This window comes from Trichosurus vulpecula, chromosome 4, assembly GCF_011100635.1.
Source record: "Trichosurus vulpecula isolate mTriVul1 chromosome 4, mTriVul1.pri, whole genome shotgun sequence".
NCBI lineage: Eukaryota > Metazoa > Chordata > Mammalia > Diprotodontia > Phalangeridae > Trichosurus > Trichosurus vulpecula.
Genome location: NC_050576.1, coordinates 196,253,964 through 196,280,303, shown reverse-complemented (window position 1 = coordinate 196,280,303; position 26,340 = coordinate 196,253,964). Strand labels below are relative to the sequence as shown.

General features: G+C 38.8%; 1 protein-coding gene across 1 annotated transcript in view; it reads right to left on the bottom strand.

Annotated features, from left to right (window-relative positions):
• The window catches only part of TANC2 (tetratricopeptide repeat, ankyrin repeat and coiled-coil containing 2), a 352,115-nt gene that overhangs the window by 74,879 nt on the left and 250,896 nt on the right, over positions 1 to 26,340 (bottom strand). The window contains exons 9-10 of the mRNA XM_036755887.1: positions 11,035 to 11,266; positions 926 to 1,092 (exon numbers count right to left, since the gene is read on the bottom strand). Coding sequence (XP_036611782.1) covers positions 926 to 1,092; positions 11,035 to 11,266 — 399 coding nt within the window. The remainder of the gene's footprint in view (positions 1 to 925; positions 1,093 to 11,034; positions 11,267 to 26,340) is intronic.

Genomic DNA, 26,340 nt, shown 5'->3' with positions numbered 1-26,340 from the left:
AGTGGCAGAGCTGAGATTTGAACCCAGGTTTTCTGACTCTACATCCAATACTCTTTCCACTTCTCATTTCCCCTGTGTTGATTCCAAAGGCCCTAGCTTTGCACATTTGTAATTTCTCTTCTAGGCTAGCTAGTGACAAGAAGGTGGACAAGATAGGTTACAAAGGAGAAACTTCTGATCCATTTACTGAGGGACGATCCTCTCACCTCAGATTTCCCATGCTTTATTTCGCGTAAGGCCTCTAATCTCAAATGTTAATACTGCCAGTATTTCTTAGAGTTAGACAGCGGAGATTCCACATTTAGATTTACTGAGAAGTTAAATTTATTCAGTTCGGATAAAAACAGGGAGAAGAACCTGAATGTCTGGCTTTATTGGAAACCAAGTTATTATCTTCAAAGCATTTGTATAATATTTGTACATTAGGCAACATTTTATTGTTTCCTGAAGGCCAACCTATATGACTTGGAAAAGGTATATCAGATAAGGAGTGCCATGTATAGAGAATATTCAAGGTTCTGTCACCTGTCTTCAAAATACATTACTTAGAGATATTTAATATTATTTAGGAAGAGAGGTTATCACTGTGTTATTTTTGATGTTGTTGTTGTTCAGTGGTTTCGATTGCGTCTGACTCTTCATGACCCCATTTGGGGTTTTTTTGGCAAATATACTGGAGTGGTTTCTTCTCCAGCTGATTTTACAGATGAGGCAAACAAGGTTAGGTGACTTTCCCAGGGTCACACAATAAGTGTCAGACCAGATCTAAACTCTGGAAAAGTCTTCCTGATTCCAGGCCCAGCACTCTCTTCACTGTGCCCCCTAGCTGTCCCATCACTATGTCAAACTGGGCCTAAAAAGTTATCAGATTAAATCCTTTCCCAAGGAAATGACAGACATTCAACAGCAAAACAGACTCACATACCTGTAAACTGGTCCTGACTGTTACTATCAGCTTGAGCCAAGAAGGGAACTTTCCAATCATCTTACTCAGAAACGATACTATTGTGTCCCCATAATCTGGTTTATGAAATTCTGCTTCATTTAACCCATCAATTAAAATGATGAAATCTTCATCTGGGATTTTGCTCTCTGTAATCAAAAGAACCGAATTATCTTGGTTAAGTTCAGGGCAAAATAGTTACCAAGTTAACTGCATTTTTCCTTTGGTGTTATGACCAACATTGCCCTGGAGGAAAATGAGCTACCAGAAAAGGCCTCTCTCATATCAGCTACATAATGATGGAGCTACTGAAGGCTATCTAACTGATTTGTTACATACTTCTGTAATAATTCAGTGGGTTTTCAACAGGTTTCTGAAACTTTTCTAAAACTTACAATCTATCTCTGAGGAAAAAGGAACAGTAGTATCAGTATTTCTTATAAAATTCTATCAAACTGACCTTCAGGGTCAATGGTGAGGAAGGCTGAAGTCCAGATAGCAGGACATAATGTGAATTCAAGTCCCCTCTACACTGCTCAAAGAAATAATTAGATAAGTAAATCTCCTTACCTGTTGAATGCTGCTAATTTTTTTTAAATAACTGGATGAAGGAGAAGCTGTTCTATTCCATAATCAATGATAAAAAGCTTTAAATGTAAACATCTGGCTTTAGTTTAAATGAATTTCAGTTTTAAGGACAATTGTCAATCAAACATGGGCTAGATGAGTTTCTTGGTCCATTACAGCCCTGAAATTATATAATTCTATGTAACCACCATCATTAGATGATTCTAGGTTTTGCTAGAAGAGTGATGATAGAGGGGCAAGACTTTGCTAGTGAACAAGTGATAGCGTTGGGAGAAAGGTGGGGTTAACATTTTTCATCTTGAATTCCTTTAGGGACAAAGAGAAGCTGTGTTCTGAGATACTTTTCTTTTAGAGCTGCAGTGAGCATATCTGTTTGCAATGAATTATGAAGATTAATTGTCTCATTTTTCTAAAGGCTACATCTGAATTTTCTTTTTTTGTCTGGCTCCTTTCTTAGATTTTGTCTTCCCTATAAAAGAGCTTTGTTCATAGGACACTTATTAATCAAAATACCCCTATATACTACGTCAGGTCATAACTAAATGATAGATTTAACTAAAAATTTGATCTAAAGTTTTGAATTCTTAGGAAAAAATGCAAAATATGAATTTAAGATATTATCACCAAATGGTATGCTATGAGCACCAAAAAAAAATCTTGAAATTGTTTTTTTTTTCCTGTCAGTCTATGTCAAACTGTGGGACAAGAGAGGTGTGAACAGCTTGCCACACAACAGCGGTGTTCTTATTTTTGATCTTGAGAAACTCGGGTCCTTTAAACATTAGATTTATTTTTGATTCTTACTGAGATGTCTTTTAATAGCACTCACTTAGGCATACATAATAGACCTTTCCCTAGTCAACTATCTAAGCAGGTTAAGCTTCATGTTAGTTAAACCACCCAAGTCTCTCTTTCAAGAAAGGAAACAGGTCAGGATTTTGGAGACAGCTAGGAGAGACTTCTTGCTTCTCTCTGGCTGACATAAGTGACTTTGTATTTGACCACAGACTGATCTGCCTAATATACTGAGATGACTGTCTTCTATCTTTCTTTGCATCCCCAGCTCTCAGTACCATGCTGGGTATACAGCGGGCATTTAATAAATAGTTATTGACTATTTACTGATTATTCCCATGTGCCCCAAAAATGACTAGGTCAGGTATATTTAGGGTTAGGGATGGAAAGTTAGCAAACTATCAGCTTAGCAAAATTCATCTAATCGAGGTTGGTAAATTTTACTAGTTACAGTGTTCTACGGATTTTGATAAAGAGGGGTTAGAGTCTAGACTACCCGCTGTCTGATGATTTCCCCTACCTTCCCCTCACCAAGGTCCCTTTTTCACTCAGACTCCGTTAATCTGCCCAGCAACAACAATCAAATGTAAGGGCAGGGATCCCAAGAGAGTTGAGCTCTCAATTGGGAAACACTGCCTGCCATACAAGCTCACAGCCTGAGTCATCATTGTTATTGTGTGCCTTTGGGACTGTAGGGTAGGAGACAGCCACATATGTTTACATGCCTGTGAGTATTAAATTGCCTGACTCACGTTCCTTCTTGGTAACTCCTCACCAACAATCCCCTCACACTTAGTCATCATTCATCTACTAAAGATTTCTTTATGAGAATTGTTTTCAAAATATTCTCAACCATAAAAGTGATGAACTTACTTTAATTCTTTGAGACCTTTAATTTTCCCATTTTCTCAAGGGTATGCCTAATAGTCCTATCAGATATCTAGATGAATCAAATTATTTATTATCCAATACAATCATTTGCATAGACCCACAAATAGATATCATTATTTTTCCTGTGAGTAAATTAATCACTGTCTTGCATCCAATTTCTTTTTTAAAAAAGAAATGATTGTCTCTCTTGATTGGCTTTATTATTTTCTTATAAACCCTAGTCTGAAGATTAATAATAGATTTGTCTGGAGGTTCCTTTATTCTGCATGATTTGGTGATGAAGGCTGTTTACAGATATTTGTGATACGAAACAATACAAAAATATTTCATGAACTTGAAAGTATGTTGGGTTGTTGGCCTGCAGGCAAGTATAGATTTAAGTAAGTAAATGTAAAGAGCTTTGATAGATACTAATACAGGGACCAATTCCATCTTTCTTCTCTGTTGAGTGATGAGGTTTCTGACACGAAATTAAGAAATGATATCTTACTTTCCTTCAGCTTTGTCTTAAAATGTCAATATCCAATTGAGCCCTAGATGAATCCTTTCGTGTTACTTTATCACATCACTCATTTGTATCCAGGTTCTAACTGACAAACCACTGGAAAGGTCTAAAATCCCTTTTGAATCTTGCTTGTAATGCTTAAATGGGCCTCAAGTAACACAGAAAATCTAAAGGCTGGTGGGCTGATAGAAAGCTTTTGAATGGAGCCATCCATTGTAACAAAGAATGAAAAAGAAACAGTAAACAAGAAGCAGAAAGGACTGTGTCTAGGCAACAAATTTATTTCTCATGGGATGGGGCTGACCAGGTAACAAGCGAATGCTAGCTACTGTATCTTCAGAGAAGACCATGAATGAGATGAGAACAATTTACATATAATTGGGAATGACTCTTTATAACCAGAGAGTTCCTTTTCCATACTACAGGACTTCTAACAACCTGGGACTTGGAAGCACTTGTTAATCTGTTTCCTAGAGAAGAATCTCAGCAAGCAGGAAGATAATGTCACGGTGTATGATGTTACCAGTTAATGAAAGGCACTGAAATTCTTAGCAGGAACACCTGCACAAGCTGATCAGAACAGAAAGAGGCACATGAGGTTCTGACAGAAAAGTGGGATCAAGGCAAGATGTCTCCCAATGAAAAAGAAAGTGTTATTCTCTGCATATTATATGTTGCATGTGGTCTGTGAGGGAGCTCTCTGAATCTTTTGTGGGCTGGGGTAGGGAGGTAGGAATGAATGATTGAGAACGCTGTTCCTGGTGAACTCTCCTATCTTCCTGGGAGTATTTGTTTCACTTGCTTATGGAGTCAATCCAACCCTTACTGTTCTTAGAAATAATTTTCCTTTTTAAAAACTCCAAAAGCATCAGTTTGAGAAGCATCTCATAAATCACTATTTCACAGACTTAGAGAGACACCAAACTAAGTGAAAGGTTTATAGAAGACATTTTTAAACATTCATGAGTACTATACATTCCAACTGAACCATCCTACTACTCGCACCAGAGGTCAATTGTTTTTTGTGTCTACATTTATTTTGTCTCTTAGGTGGCCCAAATAATGTTTCACTGAGCTGATTTTACATATATTTTTATCACCTCTCCCAGTATCTTGTAGAATTCTGAAAAATCTAACCTCCACATCTGAAAATATTATAGGATCATAGATTTAGAATAGACCTCAGAGGCTTAGTCCAACCCCTCATTTTATAGATGAGGAGGTAAGGCCCCAGAAAGTTATGAACTTGCCCAATTTAAGTATGGTCTGAAACTCAATTTCAGCTTTCAGATCTAAAATGTTCCCATTAATATCTTTTGCAAATACAACTCCAGTTACTTTTAAATTACACATCTTTCACAAAAATATTTGTCAGCACCAACTCTGGACAAGTTAATAAGATTACCTAATGATGCCAATGACACTTAGTGGTAGGCAGTTAGAGGAGAAGTATATGTAAGACATATGGTGATATCTGTACAGGGTTGTCTTTAATTGTTTTAAAATACAATCTCTATCTTGTCTCCAAAGCCTGGGAAGGAATTATCTACCAAAGCTTATAAATGTAGACAACTTCATCCTCTTCTTAGTGTAATTACATAATAAATGTGGAAGACTAGGCATTGGGGTTTTACTCCTATGAGAAAGCGTATCACAAGGTAAAGGTCTTTATGTCTGATCTTCACGGAGTCTTCCTGGATGATGTAGGACTGGCACTGGGCAAAATCTGTAAGGCTTAGGGCATGTGAGGAAGGAAAGTTGGAACATTAGTAAGTATGGGATAAGTATACTGTTTAAAATAAATTATACATCTGTGAAAATTTCTCCCTCTTTTAGAGATAACTGGCAATGACTTGGAGTTAGCTTGCCAAAGCAGCACCCATAGTTGTTCAAATTACATCTCACCCCCCCCAGCCCTCCACCACACATAAAGATTTGCTGTCTTGTTTTAGCCTTAAGTATCATATATGGAGATAGGAATTCCAAAGGATAATTTGATTTCAGAATCTGAAAAACATTCTCAATATAGGATGAGCATTTTAAAAGGAAGTCAGATGGGCTCATCCTTCTCTAGGGCTTGGTTTCTTTAGCTGTAAAATGAGGGACTAGGAGGCAGAGCCAAGATGGTGGAGCAGCTTAGCTTCCCAACACAACCCCTCCACAAAGATTTAGAAATCACACCAGACCAAGTAATGATTGGAAAATTGAAGAACAAAAAAAGTAGAGTGAGTCATATTTCTGGCCCAGGTCAGCACAGGAATGTAGATGAGAGGTCTATGGACACTGGGAATGGGGTCTGGCCAGAGGAATGGAGTATTCCAGAACATAAGAACTGAAAGAAGACCAAAACTATGCACTAAGACAAGAAGAGGTCCCAGACCTATAAAGGGAACCCCAATCTAGTGTAGGAAGTGGAAATAAGTGCCAACTTACCCAGTTCTGGGTCACAGATCCAAGGAAGACTAGGGAGAGGATCTGTACCTAGGGATGGTTTTCTAGGGTGAAGATCACTCCCAGGCCTCAGGCTGTGTATTTAGCTACAAACCATTTGTAACAAGTATGAAAGAAAGCTTGAAAGAAAAGAAAGTTTGAAAGAAAACAGTAGCTAAGTGGCTCTGATCTCAGGAGCTAACTGAGATGTCAGTTCCAGCCTCCAGTCCAGTCTGAAGTTCCCAGTGGAATAACCAGGGCAGGAGTCTAAGACTGAAGGGGAGCTTGCAGTTCTGCTTTTCTGAATTTGCTGAGCTTTTCTGAGTCCAGGTACTTCTGAGGGGAAACCCCACAGGAAGCTCATTCAACTCTTAGATTCTTCTCAAGTCCAGCATGAACTTTCAGGGGAAAGGGACAAGATGGTGGCTGCTTTGTGGCTTATTTACTGCCCCTTCTCCAACACTTCCTACCCCACATTTCTGAGCTCACATACACTTGGGGATATCAGATCCCAAGTATCATTTGACTTCTCTCTCAAAAGAACTATCCACTCTCTTTAATGCTTGCCTTTTTTCTATAACCACTAACCTCTGTCAAGGTCAGAGTCAAAACCTTGGGTAGTCTGCCCTCAGGCAAAGTTTACAACCACCTGGAGCTTAGAGAGTTCAGGAAAAGGGTTCATTTCCAGGCTGCTCTGCCAGCCACCATTATGTCCTCCTTTACCCCTCCACGTCTTACATGAAAAGCTAGCTCTTCTTGCCAAGGCAAGCCTTGCTAAGTGCACATATAAAGCCATTTCATCTTCTCCAGCAGACTGGCCCATCTATCATGCAGGTCATGCCCACTGACTGTGGGCATTTGCTGGGCCATCTTCTCTTCTCCCTCTATACTATTTCACTTGTTAATCTCATCAGCTCCTATGGATTCAATTAGCATCTCTCTGCTGATGCTTCTCAGATCTATTTATCCAGCCCTAACCTCTAGTCTTACATTTCCAACTACCTATTACACATCTTGAACTGGATGTTTCATTGGCATCTTAAACACAACAAATCCAAACATTATCTTTCCCCCAAAGTCCTCCCTTCTTTCTAATTTCATTCTTTATTCTTCACACTCATTTCCAATATCCAATCTGTTGCCAAGTCCTGTTGATTCTACCTTCACAGTATCTTGTATATGCACCCCCTTTTCTCCTGACACTGCCACCATGCTGCTGCAATCCCTCATCACCTCACACTTAGAGACTATTGCAATATACTGTTGGTTGTTCTCTCTGCCTCAAGTTTCTCCCCACTTTATCTTCCACACAGCTATCAAAGTGATCTTTCTACAGTGCAAATCTAGCTGTCTCCCCAACCATCACCATTTAATCAACTCTAGTGGCTCCCAACATCCCCAAAGTCAAATATAAAATCTGTTTGGCTCTTTATTAAAGTCCTTCACAATTTGACTACTTCTTAACCTTTCGTAGTCTACACTTTTCCCTTCAATATACTCTATGGTTCAGTGATACTTGCCTCCTAAGAATTCTTTGCACAAGACACTCCATCTCTAACTGTTCATATTCCCTGGCTGTTCCTCTATGTCTAGAATTCTCCCTTTCCTTTTATCTTCTCCAGAAGACCATCCCATCTATCATGCAAGTCATGCCCACTAATTGTGGGCATTTGCTGGGCCATCTTCTCCCTTTACTAGTCTCTAATTCTCGGCTTTCTTCAATCCCTCCTTCTGTAAGAAGTCTTTGCCAAACTCCCTTAATACCAGTGTCTGCCTTCTGAAATTATTTCCCATTTATCCTGTTTATATCTTGCATGTACATTTGTTTGCATATTGTCTTGTGCATCAGAATGTGAACTTCTTGAAGGCAGGGACTATTTTTGCCTTTCTTTGTATCCCCCAGTGCTTAGCACAGTGTCTGCCCATTGTAAGTGCTTCATAAATGCTTGCTGACTTGACACACATCTTCCTAAAAGTGTTTGGTTTGACCATCCAAACAGGAAAAATCAAGTGGGCAAAGAATATCTACTGTCCTATTTATGGGCAAAGAGCTTGTTTTTCAGTGTGTGTATTTGGGATAGATAATACAGATGGATGAGTTGGGCCCACAGTTGAACAGGAGAAATACAGGGAGATGATTCCCCTTGGGAAACTGCAAAGTACCTAAATAACCTCAGGCTTCCCTCAGAAACAGAGGCTTACCTTTTTAATACCAACATTTTACCAGTGTTACTGCAAGACACAGAACGTAATACTCTAAAGAAATAAATAGTACCAGGTCAAGTAATGGGATCTCTGGGTCAAAAAGTATGGATGTATCAATGTAATTCCAAACTGCTTTACAGAATGGGTGAACCAATTCATAGTTCTACCAACAGTGCATTAATGTGCCTGCTTATCTACAACCCCTGCAACACTGACTAACTTCATCTTTTGTCATCTTAACCAACTTGTCTATAAGGTAAAACCTCAGAGTTGTTATGATTTGAATTTCTCTTATTATTGGTAATTAGGAGCAATCCTTTATACAATTGTTAATACTTTATAATTCTTCTTTTGAGAACTGTTTATATCCTTTACTATTTGTCCACTGGTAATCCTCTCATTTCCCAAATGAGGAAACTGAAACCCAGACAGGCTTTATTTACTTGTCCAAAGTCACACAGGTAAACAGAGTATTAAGTAGCAGATTCAGGATTGAACCTTGCTCCTCTGACTCCAAATTTAGCACTTTTCCCATTGAACCACAAACCAGCTATTTAACCATAGTCAAAATCACTTAACCTCTCAGTGCCCTAGACAACTCAGCAATTGGATTTCAACTTTTAATCTTTTTTTTCTAATTCAAGTTATCTTTAAAAAGTAAATAATTTGGGGGCGGAGCCAAGATGGCGGCTGGTAAGCACGGACTAGAGTGAGCTCCGTACCCGAGTCCCTCCAAAAACCTATAAAAAAGGGCTCTGAACCAATTCTAGAACGGCAGAACCCACAGAACAGCAGAGGGAAGCAGGGCTCCAGCCCAGGACAGCCCGGATGGTCTCTGGGTGAGCTCTATTCCACACGGAGCTGGGAGCTAGGAGCTGGGAGCTGGGAACGGAGTGGAGCAGAGCCCAGCCTGAGCGGCGTGGGCCCTAGCGCCCTGAATATGTGAGCTGCGGCAGTTACCAGACCCCTCGACCCACAAACACCAAAGACTGCGGAGAAGGTTAGTGGGAAAAGCTGCGGGAGTGGAAGGAGTTCGCGGTTCGGCTTCCAGCCCCGGGGGCAGCGGAGGTGGGGCAGCTACAGCTGTTGTTACTTCCGGCTCCAGGCCCACCTGGTGGGGGGAATTAAGTGGCGGATCACAGCAGGGGTGCACAGCCTGCCTAAGATCTGAGCCCAGTCTGGACTGGGGGTCCTTGGGGAAGGAGGAGTGTGGCTCTGACAGAGCTGGCACCTCCCCCCCAAACGTAGAACATAGAACTCTGTAATCTACAAGCAGTCATACCCCACTGAAAAACTCAAGGGTCAAGTTAGTTGGTTGGGAATATGGCCAGGACGCAAAAACGCGCCCAAATTCAGTCTCAGACTTTGGATTCTTTCTTTGGTGACAAAGAAGACCAAAACATACAGCCTAAAGAAGACAGCAAAGTCATAGAGCCTACAACCAAAGCCTCCAAGAAAAACATGAACTGGCCCCAGACCATAGAAGAACTCAAAAAGGATTTGGAAAAGCAAGTTAGAGAAGTAGAGGAAAAATTGGGAAGAGAAATAAGAAGGATGCGAGAAAACCATGAAAAACAAGTCAATGACTTGCTAAAGGAGACCCAAAAAAATACTGAAAAATACACTGAAGAAAACAACACCTTACAAAATAGACTAAATCAAATGGCAAAAGAGCTCCAAAAAGCCAATGAGGAGAAGAATTCCTTGAAAGGCAGAATTAGCCAAATGGAAAAGGAGGTCCAAAAGACCACTGAAGAAAATACTACTTTAAAAATTAGATTGGAGCAAGTGGAAGCTAGTGACTTTATGAGAAATCAGGATATTATAAAACAGAACCAGAGGAATGAAAAAATGGAAGACAAAAAGTAAATAATTTATATACTCAATGTATGTTTTTCATGCAACTTTTAAAAAATGACCAAAGTAAGGGATAGAATCTTCCTAGAAGAAATAAGGGTTGCCCAGGGCAGTCAATGGTTATGTTTCTGTAATGTCTTATGCCTTTTTTTTTGAACTTCCAGCAAAAGTGATCACACCCCTAAAAAGATCCCAATAGCTGCTTATTTGTCAAATGAACAAGAGGGAGATTGGGGATAAGGGAGACAAAGTAGACAAGACCTAATGCCGGATTTTGGGAAGTAAAGGGAAAAACTGATATATATGAGAGGTGAAAAGTTGCCAATTTATTTCATTCAAATTCCTGCTGGAAAATATCAAGCATGGACCTACTGGAGGTTCTAAACCACAGGAACTACTAGGTAAAAGCTATCACTTTACTAATATACTTTTTTATTTTAACTGTGCGCCAGGATAAGTAGTTTTGGTATCTGCATAGTAGAAATAAATTACACTAAGAAGAACTAGGTTTCTGAAACGTACATTAAAAAATTGTTCCTACAAGAATTTAGTTTTTTCGGATAAGATCCTTCAGAAGAGATTTTCTAGTACCAAAATCTTGGCAGTTTCAATGGTCACACCAGTAAGAACACTTTCCTTTACTTTCTTTCTCTTTCTTCTCCTACCCCATTTTGGCGATTGCTTGTTTGGACAATAGATTGACAGTAAAACAACATCGTATGTGGAGGGCTCTCTTTCGGAAAAGGCAAATTTTGGATCAGAAGGCCTCCATCCCTCCCCTTCTTCTCCCACCCTCCCATCCCTCTTCCTTCCATACTACCTTTGTGGAGGTTCTCCAGGGGCTCAAGGACTCCTCTCCGGAAAGAGGCCATGGGATCCTGTACACAAGATCGTAGGCTCAGCATGCTCTGCAGATGGGGCTCCCGAAGAAGCTGTTCCCGATAGGCAACAAGTTGAGGGGAGCGGCAGAGTAGTGCAGCAACATTGTGGACAAACTCTGGTACCAAGCAGGTGTAGGCATTGTCTGCTTGGCAGTAGTGATAGGCAACAACCTGCCAAAGAAAGGCAATAAAAACACACGGTCCCATGAGATGAGGGCACAGTTTGTGGGATGGCCACACTCCATCCTAGGTAGTTTAGGCACAATTTCTTAAGTTAAAGCTAAGTTAAAGCTGAGGAAAAACTTCCTTCCTTCCTTCCTGTTTTCCTTCCCTTCCCTTCCTTCCCTCCCTTTCTAGCTCTTGTTTGGTTACAAACTCTAAGGAAGAACTTTCTAATTGACTGCTGTGCCTGGGATCTGCTTTCCTGACCTGACCTTTCTGCTCTGTACAGTGCCATCAACTGAACTAGTAATTATGTTTAGGAACCATGAATCCACATGAGAGAGAGAGTCTGCTTTTTTACAACTGCATTAGCTTCGAATGGTACCAAGTTGAATCTCAGAAGTCGCTACTTTTCTGATGATGTCATGCTATAACTTAAGCCTTGAGAGATTTGTTCTGAATTGAAAGCATCATTAAACTCTTGGAAGGAGCACAGCAGAGTAGAGAGAGAGAGGCAGCCTCAGTCAGGGAGACCTGCGTTCAAGTCCTGCCTCAGACACATTATCTGCTGTATGACCTTGGGGAAGTTACAATTTCTCAGTGCTCCCAGGCAACTTGTAATATGACTCTAAGCTGCAGAAGAGCTGATGGTCTTCACTGATGGAGGGAGGGTTTCTTCACCAGTAGTTTCCTATACCAATGTCATCACAAGGCCAAATAAAAAAATCAAACCTTTACTAAACACTGAAATAGTAGCATCTGTACTAGATGCTGGAGACTTCAGCATTTAGAATACATTCAGCTCTTGCCCACACGTAACTAAAATACCAACTACTCTGCAGTCTCTAGACTGAGATCCAGTTCAATCAGGACATCACAGAATGTTAAGCCAGGGTATTATCCTCATTTAGGACACACCCCAGGCCTTGTGGATAGTTTCATTAAATCAGCACTGCCAGTGCCAGTTATTTCTATCTTTATCAATTCTGTGTGATCTGCCTGGAACCTTGTTGGGGTTGATCAAATGGGATGGAGCTAGCAGGTAAGATCCTCAGTTCTATGATGCTATATCCCCAGGATGGGTGGGTTGCTGAAAAAGCAACTTCTACTTTAAGTAGAAGATTGAGCACCTACTATGTACCAGGCACAGTGCTAAATTCTGAGAATACAAATACCATAAAGAAAGATAATTCCTGACATCAAGGAGCTTACAATCTAATGGAGAGAGATAACACACAAAAGGGAGTTGAAAAGGTGTGGGGGTAGGGAAAGTATGATGTTGGAGAGGTCCAAAGGAGTGATGCTGGGTGGGAAATGAAAAGATGCCTGAGAAGTCCCAGGGGCAGAAAGTACTGAAGAGTTGTGAGTACTAAGGCTGATGTGATACTGAAGGATGAAGAGGTTCCTGGGGCATAATGGGGAAGTCTAGAGGTAGCCAGGGGGGAAATGAAGGGGTCACCTACCCCCATTGGTGTCCCCCCTACTTTTGGCTTGAGCTATCCTAGACCTCATGCAGGATGACTGACTAGAAAGAATGCCACCCTCAAGGACACCCTGTGTAATTTTCTCCCTTCTTGCCTGGGCTACTTGACTATTCACAAGGTCTGAATGAGACAGAATTCCTTCTGATGAGATGGAGGATGCTTTTCCATTCATTTATTTCATCAGGTAGCTGGGATGGAACTAGCAGGAGCCACCCTCAGCTCTATGATGCTGTATCCCCAGGTATGATTACCTTTTTCTGACTTCCCAAATTTTGCCTAGAATGTAGAATTTGGACTTGCTCCGGTTGTTGTTATTTCTTGTGGATCTACTGGATCTCAGGCATCCCTGCCACTGGTGAGAATGCAATAATTTCCTACACTGTCCTCTTAGGCTTCCTTGCCTCAGGGTTGGCCACTAGTACTGCACCAAGTGTTTAAAGGGTAATTTCTTTCTGTCTTCCTTCCTTCCAACAACTTACTTCATCACAACTTAAAGTACTTATTGACTGTTAAAGAAATTCAGGAGTCATTTACATAGATAAAACTAGAGACATGAATAATCATTAGTTATGTGGTGCATATATTATGTGTGGTTATTATTTCATTACTTATTGTGTCTTTAAGCATTTCCCTGCTTATCTCTTTTAACAATGTGTTTTTTATTGTTGCCTTATCAGAGATCACACTTGTATCCATGGTTTTTTAATTTGCCTGAAACATAATTATGTCGAGTTCTTCATTTTCATTCTATGTGAATCTTCATGTTTCAAGTGTTTTTCTTGTAAACAACATAGTGTGGGATTATACTTTCTAATTTATTTTGCTATCATCCTTGATTTTATCCCATTCATGTTTACTGTTATCATTTTCTGCTTTTCCTCCTGGTTTATGAACAAAGAAGAAGGGGGTGGACAAAGAAAGTTATCTGGCTGTCACTAATAATATATGTTTGAAGTTGGTCTGTTCCTACTCCTCTGCCCTCATGTTCTCCACAAGCCCGGACTCTGATTTTTGTTCCTTCCTCTTTCCTTCTTTTTTCAATTCTTTTATAATAAAACTTTTGAAATTGAAGTTTGTTATGCTTGTTTGTTATGCTTCCTTCTTTGGATCTACTCTCCTCCTTAGATTCTCCATCCCTTTTCCTTGTCTCTGTTTCCCTGTTAAGATTAATGTATTTTTAGACCAAATTTCCACACTAAACTCTGTGCATGTGTATGTATTTTCAAACCTCCATTATCCATTTCAGAAAAGAGTAAGATTATGAGATGTCTGCTCTCCCCATCCCTTCCTTCATGTTTGTGTACTCTTCTTTTGGAGCAACTCTTTTACATAAAATGTTAAATTCCTTCTCCTCCTTAATTTCCTCCCTAGGGTTCTTCTTTTCCCTTCCATTTTGCAAAACGAACAGAAAAGAAAATCCATTGTCTTGTGTCTGTAAGTCTCTTTGTGACTCTAAAAAACATTAGTATTCTGAAGGTACGTATCTTTTTTCTTTGTTGTTGTTGAATCATTTCAGTCATGTCCGACTCTATGTGACCTCATTTAGGTTTTTCTTGGCAGAGATATTGGAGTGATTTGCTATTTCCTACTCCAGCTCATTTTACAGATGAGAAAACTGAGGCGAAATGGGGTGACTGGCCCATGGTCACATAGCTAGTAACTATCTGAGGCCAGATTGAACCCATGAAGATGTCTTCTTGACTTGAAGCCCAACACTCTGTCTAGCTGCTTGTTTTTTCTCTAATAGGCTGTATTTCATCATTGCTTGTCTTAACCACTTCTAACTGCCTAAATGTATTTGCCTTTAGAGATTTCTCTTATGTTTGTATTTTAAAGTTTCTACTCAGCATTGACATTTTCTTCAGGAATGCTTGAAAGTCTTCTATTCTGTTAAAGATCCATTTTTTCCCTTGTAGGATTATACTCAGTTTTACAGGGCAAGTTATTCTTGGTTGTAAGCCTTTATCTTACCCTTTGAGACAGTATATTTCAAATTTTTTTTTTCCTTTGTAGTAAGTAGCTGCTAAGTTATGGGTGATCCTTGGGATTTGAATTCTTTCTTTGTGGCTGTTTACAATCTATTTTCTTGAGCTTGTAAATTCTGGATCAAATTTGGCCAGGATATTCCTGGTTGCAATCAGTTTGGGGGGTTCTTTTAGGAGGTGGCATCAGAGGATTTTTTTCCCTACATTTATTTTGCTCCTTAGTTCTAATATATGTAGGTAGTTTATGATTTCTTTTATAAAAATTATATCATTTTTATTGATACTTAAAAAATAATATTCATGTAGTCTTGTAGATTTACTGAATTGTTGACTCATTTTTTTTTCTAGTGAATTCACTATTTGGGTAAGATGTTCTATCATTTCTAAACTTTTTATTCTCCATTCAATTTTTTTTTCTTCTAAACATTCATTTCATTTCTAATCTCATTTTTTACTTCTTGTTTAATTTTCTCCAAACACTCTTGTAGTCCATATTATGTATGGCTATTATTTCATTACCTGTTGCGTCTTTTAAGCATAATGTCATTTTGCTGCTTATCTCTTTTAACAATGTTGGTTAAGCCATTTAAAAAATCTAAGGCTTTGCTTTTAGTTGTTGTAGGGTTACCATTTCCTTCTGGGTTTACCTTTTGGCCTATTCTTAACTAATAATAATTCTTAATTGTGTTTGTTGTTTTCTCTTGTTTACTCATATTTGCAGCCTTAGTTCTTGGACTGAGATTTTGTACTTAGGTTGGTCCCTTCTAGCACTCCTGGATGCTGGATAGGTCTTATTTCCCCTCTGTAATTTTCATGGCGCTACTGTTGATTTTGTACGGATTGGTTCATATTAGTCCACATCATTTGCCTCAATCCCTTGCTTCTGTCTCAGCTTCCTGTTGGTTCACTTTGGATTCTGGTATTGGCCATGCTCTTTTTTTCTTCTTGTATGAGTGCCCCATCAGGAGTTGCTTTTGTGTCTCTTGCTATAAGCTGGAGTTGGAGTTCAAGCTGGTCTCAGACCTTGTGCACAGTCTCCCTGAACTTGGTGTTTAAGTACTGACAGTCCCATTTCTTGCAGTGATTTCCTGTGTTCCAAAGAGTACACAGTTGGCTTCTATTTTTCCATGGAGTCTGGTTATTTCTCTGGTTTCTATTTTGACAAGTCAGGGCTGGAATCTTTATTCAGATACCTGATTATTGAAGGTTGAGCTGGCTTAAAACACTTCTGTTAGAGTATTGGCTGGCTCTAGGTCTGTTTGCGAGAGCTTGTCCTGGCTTCTTTGGTGGGGGCTCTTTTTTCCTTCTCTGCCAGATCTTGGCCTATTCAATAGAGATGATTTAACTTTCTTGGTGTAACACTTCTATGATCCTCTTCTGGTAACTTCTGGACATCTATCTAGACAGTTCTGACCTGGATGGAGGGGCTGACCTCTGATTCTTTCTTGGTTTTCTTGATCAATGACTTTTTTGGGATTCTTTCTGATATTGGCTGGGGTTCCTGTGGATGATTTGGGGTTTTCTATGACTTTTCACATTACCAACTTAACCAGAAATATCATAGGTTTTTAATTTTTATTTTGTAAAGGTCAACCTCATTCTTTTCTTTAGACAAACTGGTCATTGCTTGAGAATCTTCTCTAAGCATATCAAGGAATCTCATGTAGACTATTTAGCAGCCAAAGAATTTATCCTCTTACTGAACAGGGAATGTTAATGGTTATGTACTCATGGACAGAGTTCTTCTCCTTTAAGAAAAAAAAGGCAAATAACAAACTTCTGAACTTTTCACGCATATTTTACTTCAACTGGTTCCACATGTTGAGGCTTAGAATTGCTGAACAAAATCAACTCTGATTCACCCACTACAGAATGTAGCATGCTATCACTTTGTAAGTAAATAATCTAAAACGTGAGAAGAGAGTTATTCTTTCACTGACTACACTAGAAAACACCAGCGCCCCTGGTCTAACGGGGTCTCAGCTAACAAAGGTCAAAGCTATAGTAAAAGCTGCAACTCCTTCATGTGCATCCATTTCTTTGAGCTGCAGTTTTCTGGCAACTTGCCACAGGCCTACACTAAGAACTGTAATAAATCTTAAAACTTCAATTCCTTTGAAAGAATTTGAGCAGGAAAATAATTTAACCTCTTTCTGAGATAGTGTATCTTGGCTGGAGAATAGGCTGTTGACAAGACATTTTAGAAACAGCTATATATGTATGTACAATCTGTCAAAACCATCTTGTAACAGTTCTATAAAATTTCTTACTGCCGCTATCTATAATTTTCTCCCTAGATGATAAGAGTAAGAAAGCTAGCTCAGGAATATTTATTTTCTTTAGGTTTTCCTTGTGGCAGTGCTCAGTGGTAGATATTGGCTCACTCTGTGCACAGTGCGGAAGTTATTATAAGCATCATCCCTCTTAGTCACTGTTACCAGAACCTTTTAAAATCTGCTCAAATTTGTACAAACTCCTCAAGACAAGTAGTTAACTACTTCCCCTTATGCACTTCCCCCCCCCCCCAACTCTGTGCCCCATACACTTTGGGCCTCATTACTTACATGACTTTTGAAAATTTCATTTTTATTGACCCCTTCCCTGTACTAAGTCAAGGTGTGGTTTTGGAGATGTGGGAACTTTCTTCATCAATGCAGACCATAACCTAGCTGTGAATTATACTCTTAGAGAACTGCTTGTAGTTCAGGGGTTAAGTAATTAGCCTCTGGTTACTGATCTAGCAAGTATCAGGAGTGGGATTTAAATGCAGGCCTTCTTGACTCCCAGTCCAACACTAACTACTCTACCATGTTGTCTATCATTCCTCATGCTGAGTTATGTTTTCCTCTTAGGAGTTCACTAGGTTACATTACAAAACATTATAATAATAACTATCCCTTCTGGTATGAGCTTTAAAAATTTAAAAACCCTGAAAATTGTACGCTATGGCTTGTCATAGCATTTCAAGACTATTTATTTAAACTCAAAGTGAAACTAGCTAAAATAGCTATACCTCCAGAGTTAGGCTCCCTGGAGGAAGTAATAGGTACATTAAGTTGTCTTTTATAAGGTGAGGAAAAGAGTGGGCTGGTCTGCAAAAGGAAAACAAAGTACAGGAGCTCTCTTTGTCCTATGAACAAAAAGTTCTTCCAACAATCCTATCTAAGGGGAAGGACAAAAAAATGAAACATGATTCAACTGAAGGAACTAGTCCACTACTGACTGACCAATAGGATCAAGCTTTAAATGAAAAGGATATTATTTATTTTTGTCAACACTGGGCTTGCTTGCTTACATCAGTGTGCCCTACGCTTCTCTTCGCCATAGGCGAGACCCCCAACTCTAGCTGTTATATCTAGAGAATGGATCTGTCACCCAAGGAATGAACTTGGGCCAGGATCAAGTTCAACCTTACATAAAGGACAAGCAGCTCTGGACTTGTAAGAATACATTTAGATATCAAGATTTAAATTACATAGTGATTAATGTTGAGAACATTCTTCCACTAACTTTAGAAATCCAGTGCTTCATCTGTCCCTTCTCTGTCTCTTATTCCACTCTTTCTTGTCTCCCTTCCCATCTGCTTGACTGTATTCCTATAACTCAGTTCTCTCTCCAAGTCGGGGCCAAGGCCTGGCTTAGCTACAGAGCAATCTGGAGACTCAGGGCAGGTCACCAATGACCCAAAAATCCCATCTCTCCTCACTTTAATTTCCACTCCCTACTCTGTCGATTCTGATATTTGTAAGCACTCTGGATGCTGATTAGGCCCAGACAGTGCAGAAGAACCAAGTTTTAGGCTTGGAAGTCTACTCCTGGTACTGGCAAGTAAAATAATAGCATACTGCCCATTAAATAGTGGAGGACAGTCATCAAAGCATCTCTATCCTAAACATAGTTGCTGTGCAGTTACAGAAATAAAGATCAATCAGCTCTCATGATAGTGGCGTGTCTATGTAGATAATTTTAAAAAAGAGGAAATAAATGACTGGTTACTCACGTGGGAGTCATTTTTTAATTAGCTGAATGTGCATATTCAGATCATCAATTTGTCAGAACAAAGACAAAAATCAATGCCAAAAAAGGGAAAGGCATGCCAAAAAATAGGAGAAGATATCATGTACAATTACACCAACACATTCAAACACATTAATGATACTGAAAAATGGGAAAGGGAACAAGGAAAAGTCATCAGTGTGGATGATCATTTCCTTCAAAAGTTTAATTGATATAAGGCAATCCCCACAAAAAGACTGCAAAAGAGACCAGATATCACCTCAATCAGCAAACATTAGACGTTCTTGACAAGTAGAAACACATGATAGACAAGGATTGTTTAGGACAACTCCTTCTCCTGTTTAATACCAATATTCTTTCAGAGATGCTGGACTACTATTCAGTCTCTTTTTTTGGTTCATCATTCATACCATACCCCCTTATTGCAGGTGGAAAGTTCCCTAAAACTCATTCCTGGTCTCCTCTCTATTCTCCTATGGATTTAATTATCATCTCTATGCAGATGACTCCTAGATCTACATATCTAGTCCTATTCTCTCTTCTGAGCTCTAAGTCACACAGTTCTATCAGACGCTTCAAGCTGGTTGTGCTATAGGTATCCCAAACTCAACATCTCCAAAACAACTGTAACAACATCATTACTTGCAGATACTATAGCTGTGTAAGACCAATAACACCAGCACACAGGAGGGCTGCTAGCACAGACTCTTTGATTTGCTTTTCTAAGGAAAGCAACTTTAAACGGTTTACAATCTCACTTTAATTAAACATACATATATCATTCACTTAGTTCAGGGGAAAAAGTCAGCACTCTGAACTTCAGAGCAAATACAAACAGAGCAAATAACACAAATCAACAGACAGGTTTCTAGCTGTCTGACCAAAGCTATACATACATAGTTACCAGAGAGAGAAGCACCAACATCTGGGTTTTCAAAGGCTCCTTAATAGCTACCCAGAGTCTCCACACCAACACTTTTCCAATGAGTGAGCCCCAAACAAAATGCTAACCTCAGAGCATATATATATTCTTCTTCAGGGCCAGAGAGCTTCACACCTTTCGAGAGCTTCACTCTGCTTGAGTGCTTGAGGCTTCACACCTCTCATGACCTATTTAGCAAAAAGGTGTGGGCCTTCCTACAAACAAAGGCAAGACTCAATCAAAGGCACTTGATTGCCTTAGTGCTGAGAAGCACTCTAAAACAAAGAACAACAAACAGTCCCACTTTGCTTGCCACTACAACAACGTCATTTCTGCCAAACCCATGCTCATTTTGATCTTCGTTTATGTCTGTTATGAGCATCATCTCTGTATGCAAAGGGGCACAAGAATGAAATTATGAATGACCTTTTATGAGAGATAAATGGCCAGTGAATGAAAGACTAGCTCATGAATAGTCTTTTCCAAACTAACAATGAGTCCCTAGGGCAACACAGCCTTGGTCCATATTCAAGACCCTCAAAGGTCTCAGATGTAGGTGTTTTTATGGGCTAGCTCTCAAATTAAGTTAAAGATGATACACAGTTCAGTGACATTGGGAGGTTATGTTTATCTCAGGATGATCGGTCTGCTCAGTTTGGATACTAATGAATATCCTGAGAAAAGCTTTGACAGAAGTTACTTTTGTCTTAAAGTTAGTGGTGATGGAGCTTGCTGGAGGAAGGGAGGAATGCTTTCTGCAAAAGCTATAAAAAAAGAAAAACAAATGAACTTCTAGTATGCGAACTTGTGAGCCTATACAACCAGCTTTGCTTCAAAGACAACTCAACATGCAAGCACAAAGGATTTACAATAAACCATACTTAGTATAAAAGTGTCTAGTTAGGAAAGGAGTCTCCTCAAATGGCAGTTGCATTTACAGTTTTACTTTACAGACAATTTTGTCCCACTTAATTTATTCCTTATTTCAATCCCCACAAATGCTTATCAAAACCTGTTCTCTCCTCAAAAACTTTCATACTTCCCTCTCCCTCCTTTCTCTTAGATGAGGACCTCAACTTTCACTTTACTAAAATGACCAAAGTCATTTAATGTGGGCTCTCTCTTCTCTTAATTTCAAAATGGGATTTCTTGATGTTACCTTCCAGCCTAGCCTACTTTTCACCTAACCACAGTCAAGTCATCTCTCTTTCTCTGTCTCTGTCTCTCTTTTTCTCCTCCTCCTTCAAATCTTCAAACTCTATCAACTGATTAATTCCTTACTGCCTCCAAATGTGTCCAAGATTTGTCCATCTCTAAAAAAAAATCATTTCACCATAACATCCCTGCAAACAATCATGCTATTTTTTTCTTTTCTTTTTCTCAGCAGCTGTCTACATACACCATGTCTCCATTTTATCTCTTCTCACCCACTTTTCAACCCCTTGGAATCTGGTTTCTGACCTCATCACTCAACTGAAACTGCTTTCTCCAAAGTTACCATTTATCTCTTAACTGAAAAATTTGATGATCTCTTCTGAGTCCTCATTTTTATTCACCTATCTGCTACATTTGATATTATGAACCACTCTCTCCTTCTGGATACTCTTTTTCTGGGTTTTGGTGATACTACTTTTTTCTAGTTCTCCCCCTACTTATCTGATTTATCCTTCTCAGCCTCCTTTTCTGCCTGTATTATTCCTATCAAGTCCCTTAATGGTAGCAGTTCCCCTAGAAATCCTAGGCCCTTTTCTCTGCTTTCTCTATACTCTACATTCTGATGACCTCATCAGCTCCCATGGGCTTAACTATCGTCTATCTCTATGCAGATGATTTCTGGAACTACATATTCAGCTCCAGTCTCTACCCCCAAACTTCAGGCCCAGAGAACCAGTACATTTCAAACTGGACATGCTGGAGATACCTCAAACTCATTACTTTATCCCCTACTCCTCCAAAAAAGACCCCATTCTTCTTCCAAACTTTGATATTTCTGTTGAGAGCACTGCCATTCTTTCAGACTCCCAGGTTACCCTAGTGTTATTCTTGATGCCTCACTCACATACCTCATCAGATGCCAGATGCTGCTGTTTCTACCAGCACAACATCTTTTATATCACACTCCTTTCTATTAACACAGGCATTGCCTGAACTAAGCTCAGGCCCTCATCATTTCTTATCTAGATGCCAGAAACAGCTTCCTAATTAGAATTGCTGCCTTGAGTCTCTCTCCTCACTTCAGCCCATCCTGCAAAAACTGTCTCCAAATTGATTTTCCCTAATAGTGATCTTTAACTGCAGATCTGATCATGTCATTCCTCTACAAAATAAACTCCAGTGGCTCCCCGTTGACTCTGGGATCAAAGAAAACTCCTTTTAAAAAGAGCTTTTAAAGCTACTCATAACCTAGTCCTAACCTAGCTTTCTAGCATCATTGGATATTACTGCCCTTTCCACATTTTGCGGTCCAGCCAAACTGGTGTTCTCTCTACTTCTTCTTGGCACTGCCTATTTCTAATACCTGGAATGCAGTCAGTCAATAAACATTTATTAAATGCCTACTATGCACCAGGTACTGTGCCAAGCATTTTGGATATAAAGCAAAACAGATGAAAACCAAAAAAACAGCCCCTACTCTCTAGGTGCTTACAGTAATTGGGGGAAGACAGCAGGCAAACAACTATGTGCAAACAAGATATATCCAAGATAAACTGGAGATAACTGGGAAGGCACTAGCATTAAGGAGGAATGGGAAAGGTTTCTTGCAGAAAGTGAGATTTTTAGCTGAGATGTGAAAGAAGCCATGGAAGTCAGGAGGTAGAGATGAGGAGAGAGACAGTTCTAGGCATGTGGGACAGTAAGTGAAAATGCCCAGGGTCTAGAGATGGAGCACCTAGTTCAAGGAACAGCAAGGAGGCCAGTGTCATTGGATTATCGAGTACATTGGGGGCAAGAGGCAGGTGTAAGGAACGAGAACAGAAAGGAGCCAGGTTAGAGAGGGCTTTAAAAGCTAAACAGAAGATTTTGCATTTATCCTGGAGGCAAATAAATGTGTTTAATAAATACTTAATTGATTGAATAACAATAATAGTGGATTGATCCATCATTTAGTGCATTTATATAGGTAGAATTTAATATGTCAGTAGCATCTTGAACCAGAAGTCAAAATAAGGCACTGGCTAATTTAAAAAGGCCAAGAAGGACATACCCATTTAGGTAGTATGACCCTGAGCAGAAACTATGAATGCTTTTACACACTGATTCTAATGGTGCATATAATTTTATATCTATTCCTTTATAGAAACATAAATGAAGTATGAAGAACTCTCAGTCATTCAATTTTGCATCATATAATCTGAGTGTAGAGGGAACAGCATAGCTTTCTGTTAACTTGTATCTGCTATTTTCTTAAGGTTTGGAAAAACCTTTAAGAATTATGTTAATTTCATAATTCTCACAATTTCCCTGGGAGCAAGACAGATTAAAAAACATGATTATTTCTATTCTGTAGATAAAGCTCAGGGAGGCTCAGCAATTTTTTCAAGGTCAAATGGTCAGTCAATGGCATAGTTACCCAGAGAACCTAGGCTGTTTCTCATATTAAATGCCCTCTGTATTAGAATATCAATATTATTGTTAATATAGCTTATAAATACAAGCTATACATTTTACAATGAAAGGGTTTTAAAAATATATCTTATATAATTTCATCTTCATAAAAACCCTGTGAAGCAGGGAGGTGGGACAAGTATTACTATCCCCGTTTTTCTCAGATGAGGATTAAAGGAGTTAAGTAATTTATTCAAGGTCACACAGCTGGTATATGGAGGAGGCAGGATTTGAACTCAAATATTATGATCCTCATAACACGGCTCTTTGCAGAGGCTACTTCCATTATACCATGTTTCTCATACAAAGTTCAGGGTTAGCAGTTTTGAGAGTAAAAATGTTCATACAGATATTTTGAAAAGGTGATTTTGGAAGCATGCATAGCACCTATCATCCATTACTTATTTTCTGTTTCTGATCTTAATTTTTTTCTAGAAAGTCAAATATTTTCAACAGTGGCCACTAAATCACATTTTGCTTTGCATTATGGCTTAATTTATTGCCCAATTCTCGATTTATGCTTAACAGCCAGAATGACTGCAATCTAATTCTTTGCATGACAGTTCTCTTAGTAGCAGTGACAAATTTGGAAACCACGATACTGAGGTGGGGAAGAACTCCCCTTGTAGTTACATAATATTCCCTGGAAAAAGGGAATGCTTTTCTTGTTTCAGTGCTATTTCTTCAAATTAGCTTATTTCTCTAGTCAGCTTATTTTTGATGGATTAGTTTTCCAATCTAAGAACTGAGCCGGTGACAACTCTTTGTGAATATTATAGTAGCAACTGATTGCTCTTTAAAAAATATGCTAAAAGTTTCCCTGATTAGAAAACTGACCTGAAGACTGGACTGGCATATGTCTAAAGCCTAACTTATTTGAGGCCTCATTTATTACATTAATTTCCATAAGAAGCACAGCCCTATTTTAACTGGTCAGTTGCCAAGCTAAGGAGTAACACTGTATTAAGTTTTGATTTCCAGCTAATAATCCTTCAAAAGGGAAGAGTTCACATGTTAAATTCCCAAAGCTAACAAAATATCTTCACCTCAGGCAACCAAGCAGACATCCTTAGAAATTTTTCCTACCCTGGTGGCAATTTTGCATATGAGACCATTTGGCTACAATGCATTAAAAAACAACAGAGACTATTGCTTTTAATACTTCAATTCACCAGTTTAGAAAAGGCTGTTAAGTTGCTCTACTACTTTGACAGTCACATTTTAATAAAGAAAAATAAATAATTTTACCTTGAAACATGTTTCTATGAAGCGCATCTAATTCGACTCCCTGAGAACCAGCAAAAGATATTTGATACATGAAATAATTCTGAGGTTTTGATAAAAACCAAGCAGTGCAGTAAGTGTCAAGTCTATTCATTGGTGGCCACTGAGCTACCCAATGTCTATTTCTAAGAAATTTGTGCAACATATTAATAAGGCAGCTTTTAAAGTATGCTTTTAATACTTATTTCATCCAAACCGTAACTAAGCTGAAAAGTGTTATGTTTAAAGAATGTGTTGTTAATGTTTTGCTGTTGACTTTATACCAGATAGCTAGCTGCTGCTCTGAAACAATTACAGTATATAATCTGATATATCCAGACTGATAGCTCTAGGAAACACTTCTATTATATGATATTTAATGAGAGTATGGATATATATATACAGATACATATATATATATATATATACACACACACACACACATATGTATATCTGTGTGTATACATATACAGATATGTGAAGACAATTTAAATATTTTTAAAATGCTTTGTTGCATTTGGTTTTTCTACCATAGTTGCTTCCTTTCAATAAAGAAAAATATTTAAGTAAAATCAACCAATATAGCATTGTGCCTGAGAGCATATAGCATGTTCCACCTCTTGCCTTTTTAACATGTAAAAGTAGCACCTCATCTCTTTACTGAAAAGAGGAAGGCTTGTTTTGTTATCATTTCTCCAGGACACTGTTCCTTTTAATTCATCACACAGTTTAATTTACTTGGTCATTAGGAAAGATGCTAACACTCAACTGAAAAGTCATTATTCTTTAAATGGATATTGATACTCACTAATGTGCAACTCACTAACTGATGTTGAGCATTAGCCTATTTAAAAAAATTAGTCGTACATATAATGGCACATAAATATTCAGACAATTCTGAGAGACATGTGGGGCCCTTCTCCCCAGGCAAAGGGCTGAAGAGATGTGACCTACAGTAGGGGAAAGATGCCACACTGTACAATTTGTCACACTTAGACTTTCCACCAGGCATAGAATCCAAGGTGAATTAACTGTTTTGTTCTCTTGGGCTGTATGGACTACATATCACGTGCTGGTTCATACAGCTCAACACCTAGATGAACCAAAGATTCTTACAGGAAGAAGCTGGATAAACAGGGTTGTATTATAGTAGCTGTGTGGGAAATTTCAAAAATAACTGTTTCCAAAATCCCATTATGAATGATTTGGTCACAATGTGGATGGTAGGTTTATAATGTGATGAGCTGCTTTTTAATGTGACAAGGCTGGGGAGTATGAATGTCAGTCATCTTTTTACATAAAATAACTAGAATCTGAGACCTCCTCTACCCCAAGAAAGATCCAAGACTACATGCTTGTTAGAAATTCCAATTTATTCAATCTGAAGTTATCCTTGAAGCTTATCATAGAAGGAATGTAGTCCCCTGTTACATTTTTATTGCCAGACAGTCTAAGTGATTTTGCCAAGTGACTGAATTTGGTTTTTGAAATGGTTAATAATTTAGTTTATTTGGAACATTCATGTTGCTTTGCTGAGCTTAATGCACAATCATAACAAGAGAATAACAATTACTGACAGTTTTGGGGTATTTTTCTAAGAAGACAAAATACAAATATAAATGCTTCTTTGGAAAGGACAAGTGATCTGGAGAATTTCTCTATTTTCATCCTTCCTCTCACTTCCTTCACTCCCAGCATGTATTAGATTGTATACTTCCTTGCTCTTCAACATAACTGTTGTGTGCTCTTAAATGCTAAGATTTTTCTAGCCCGTAGCTTAACTCTGGAGTAAAAATGTTTGATCTT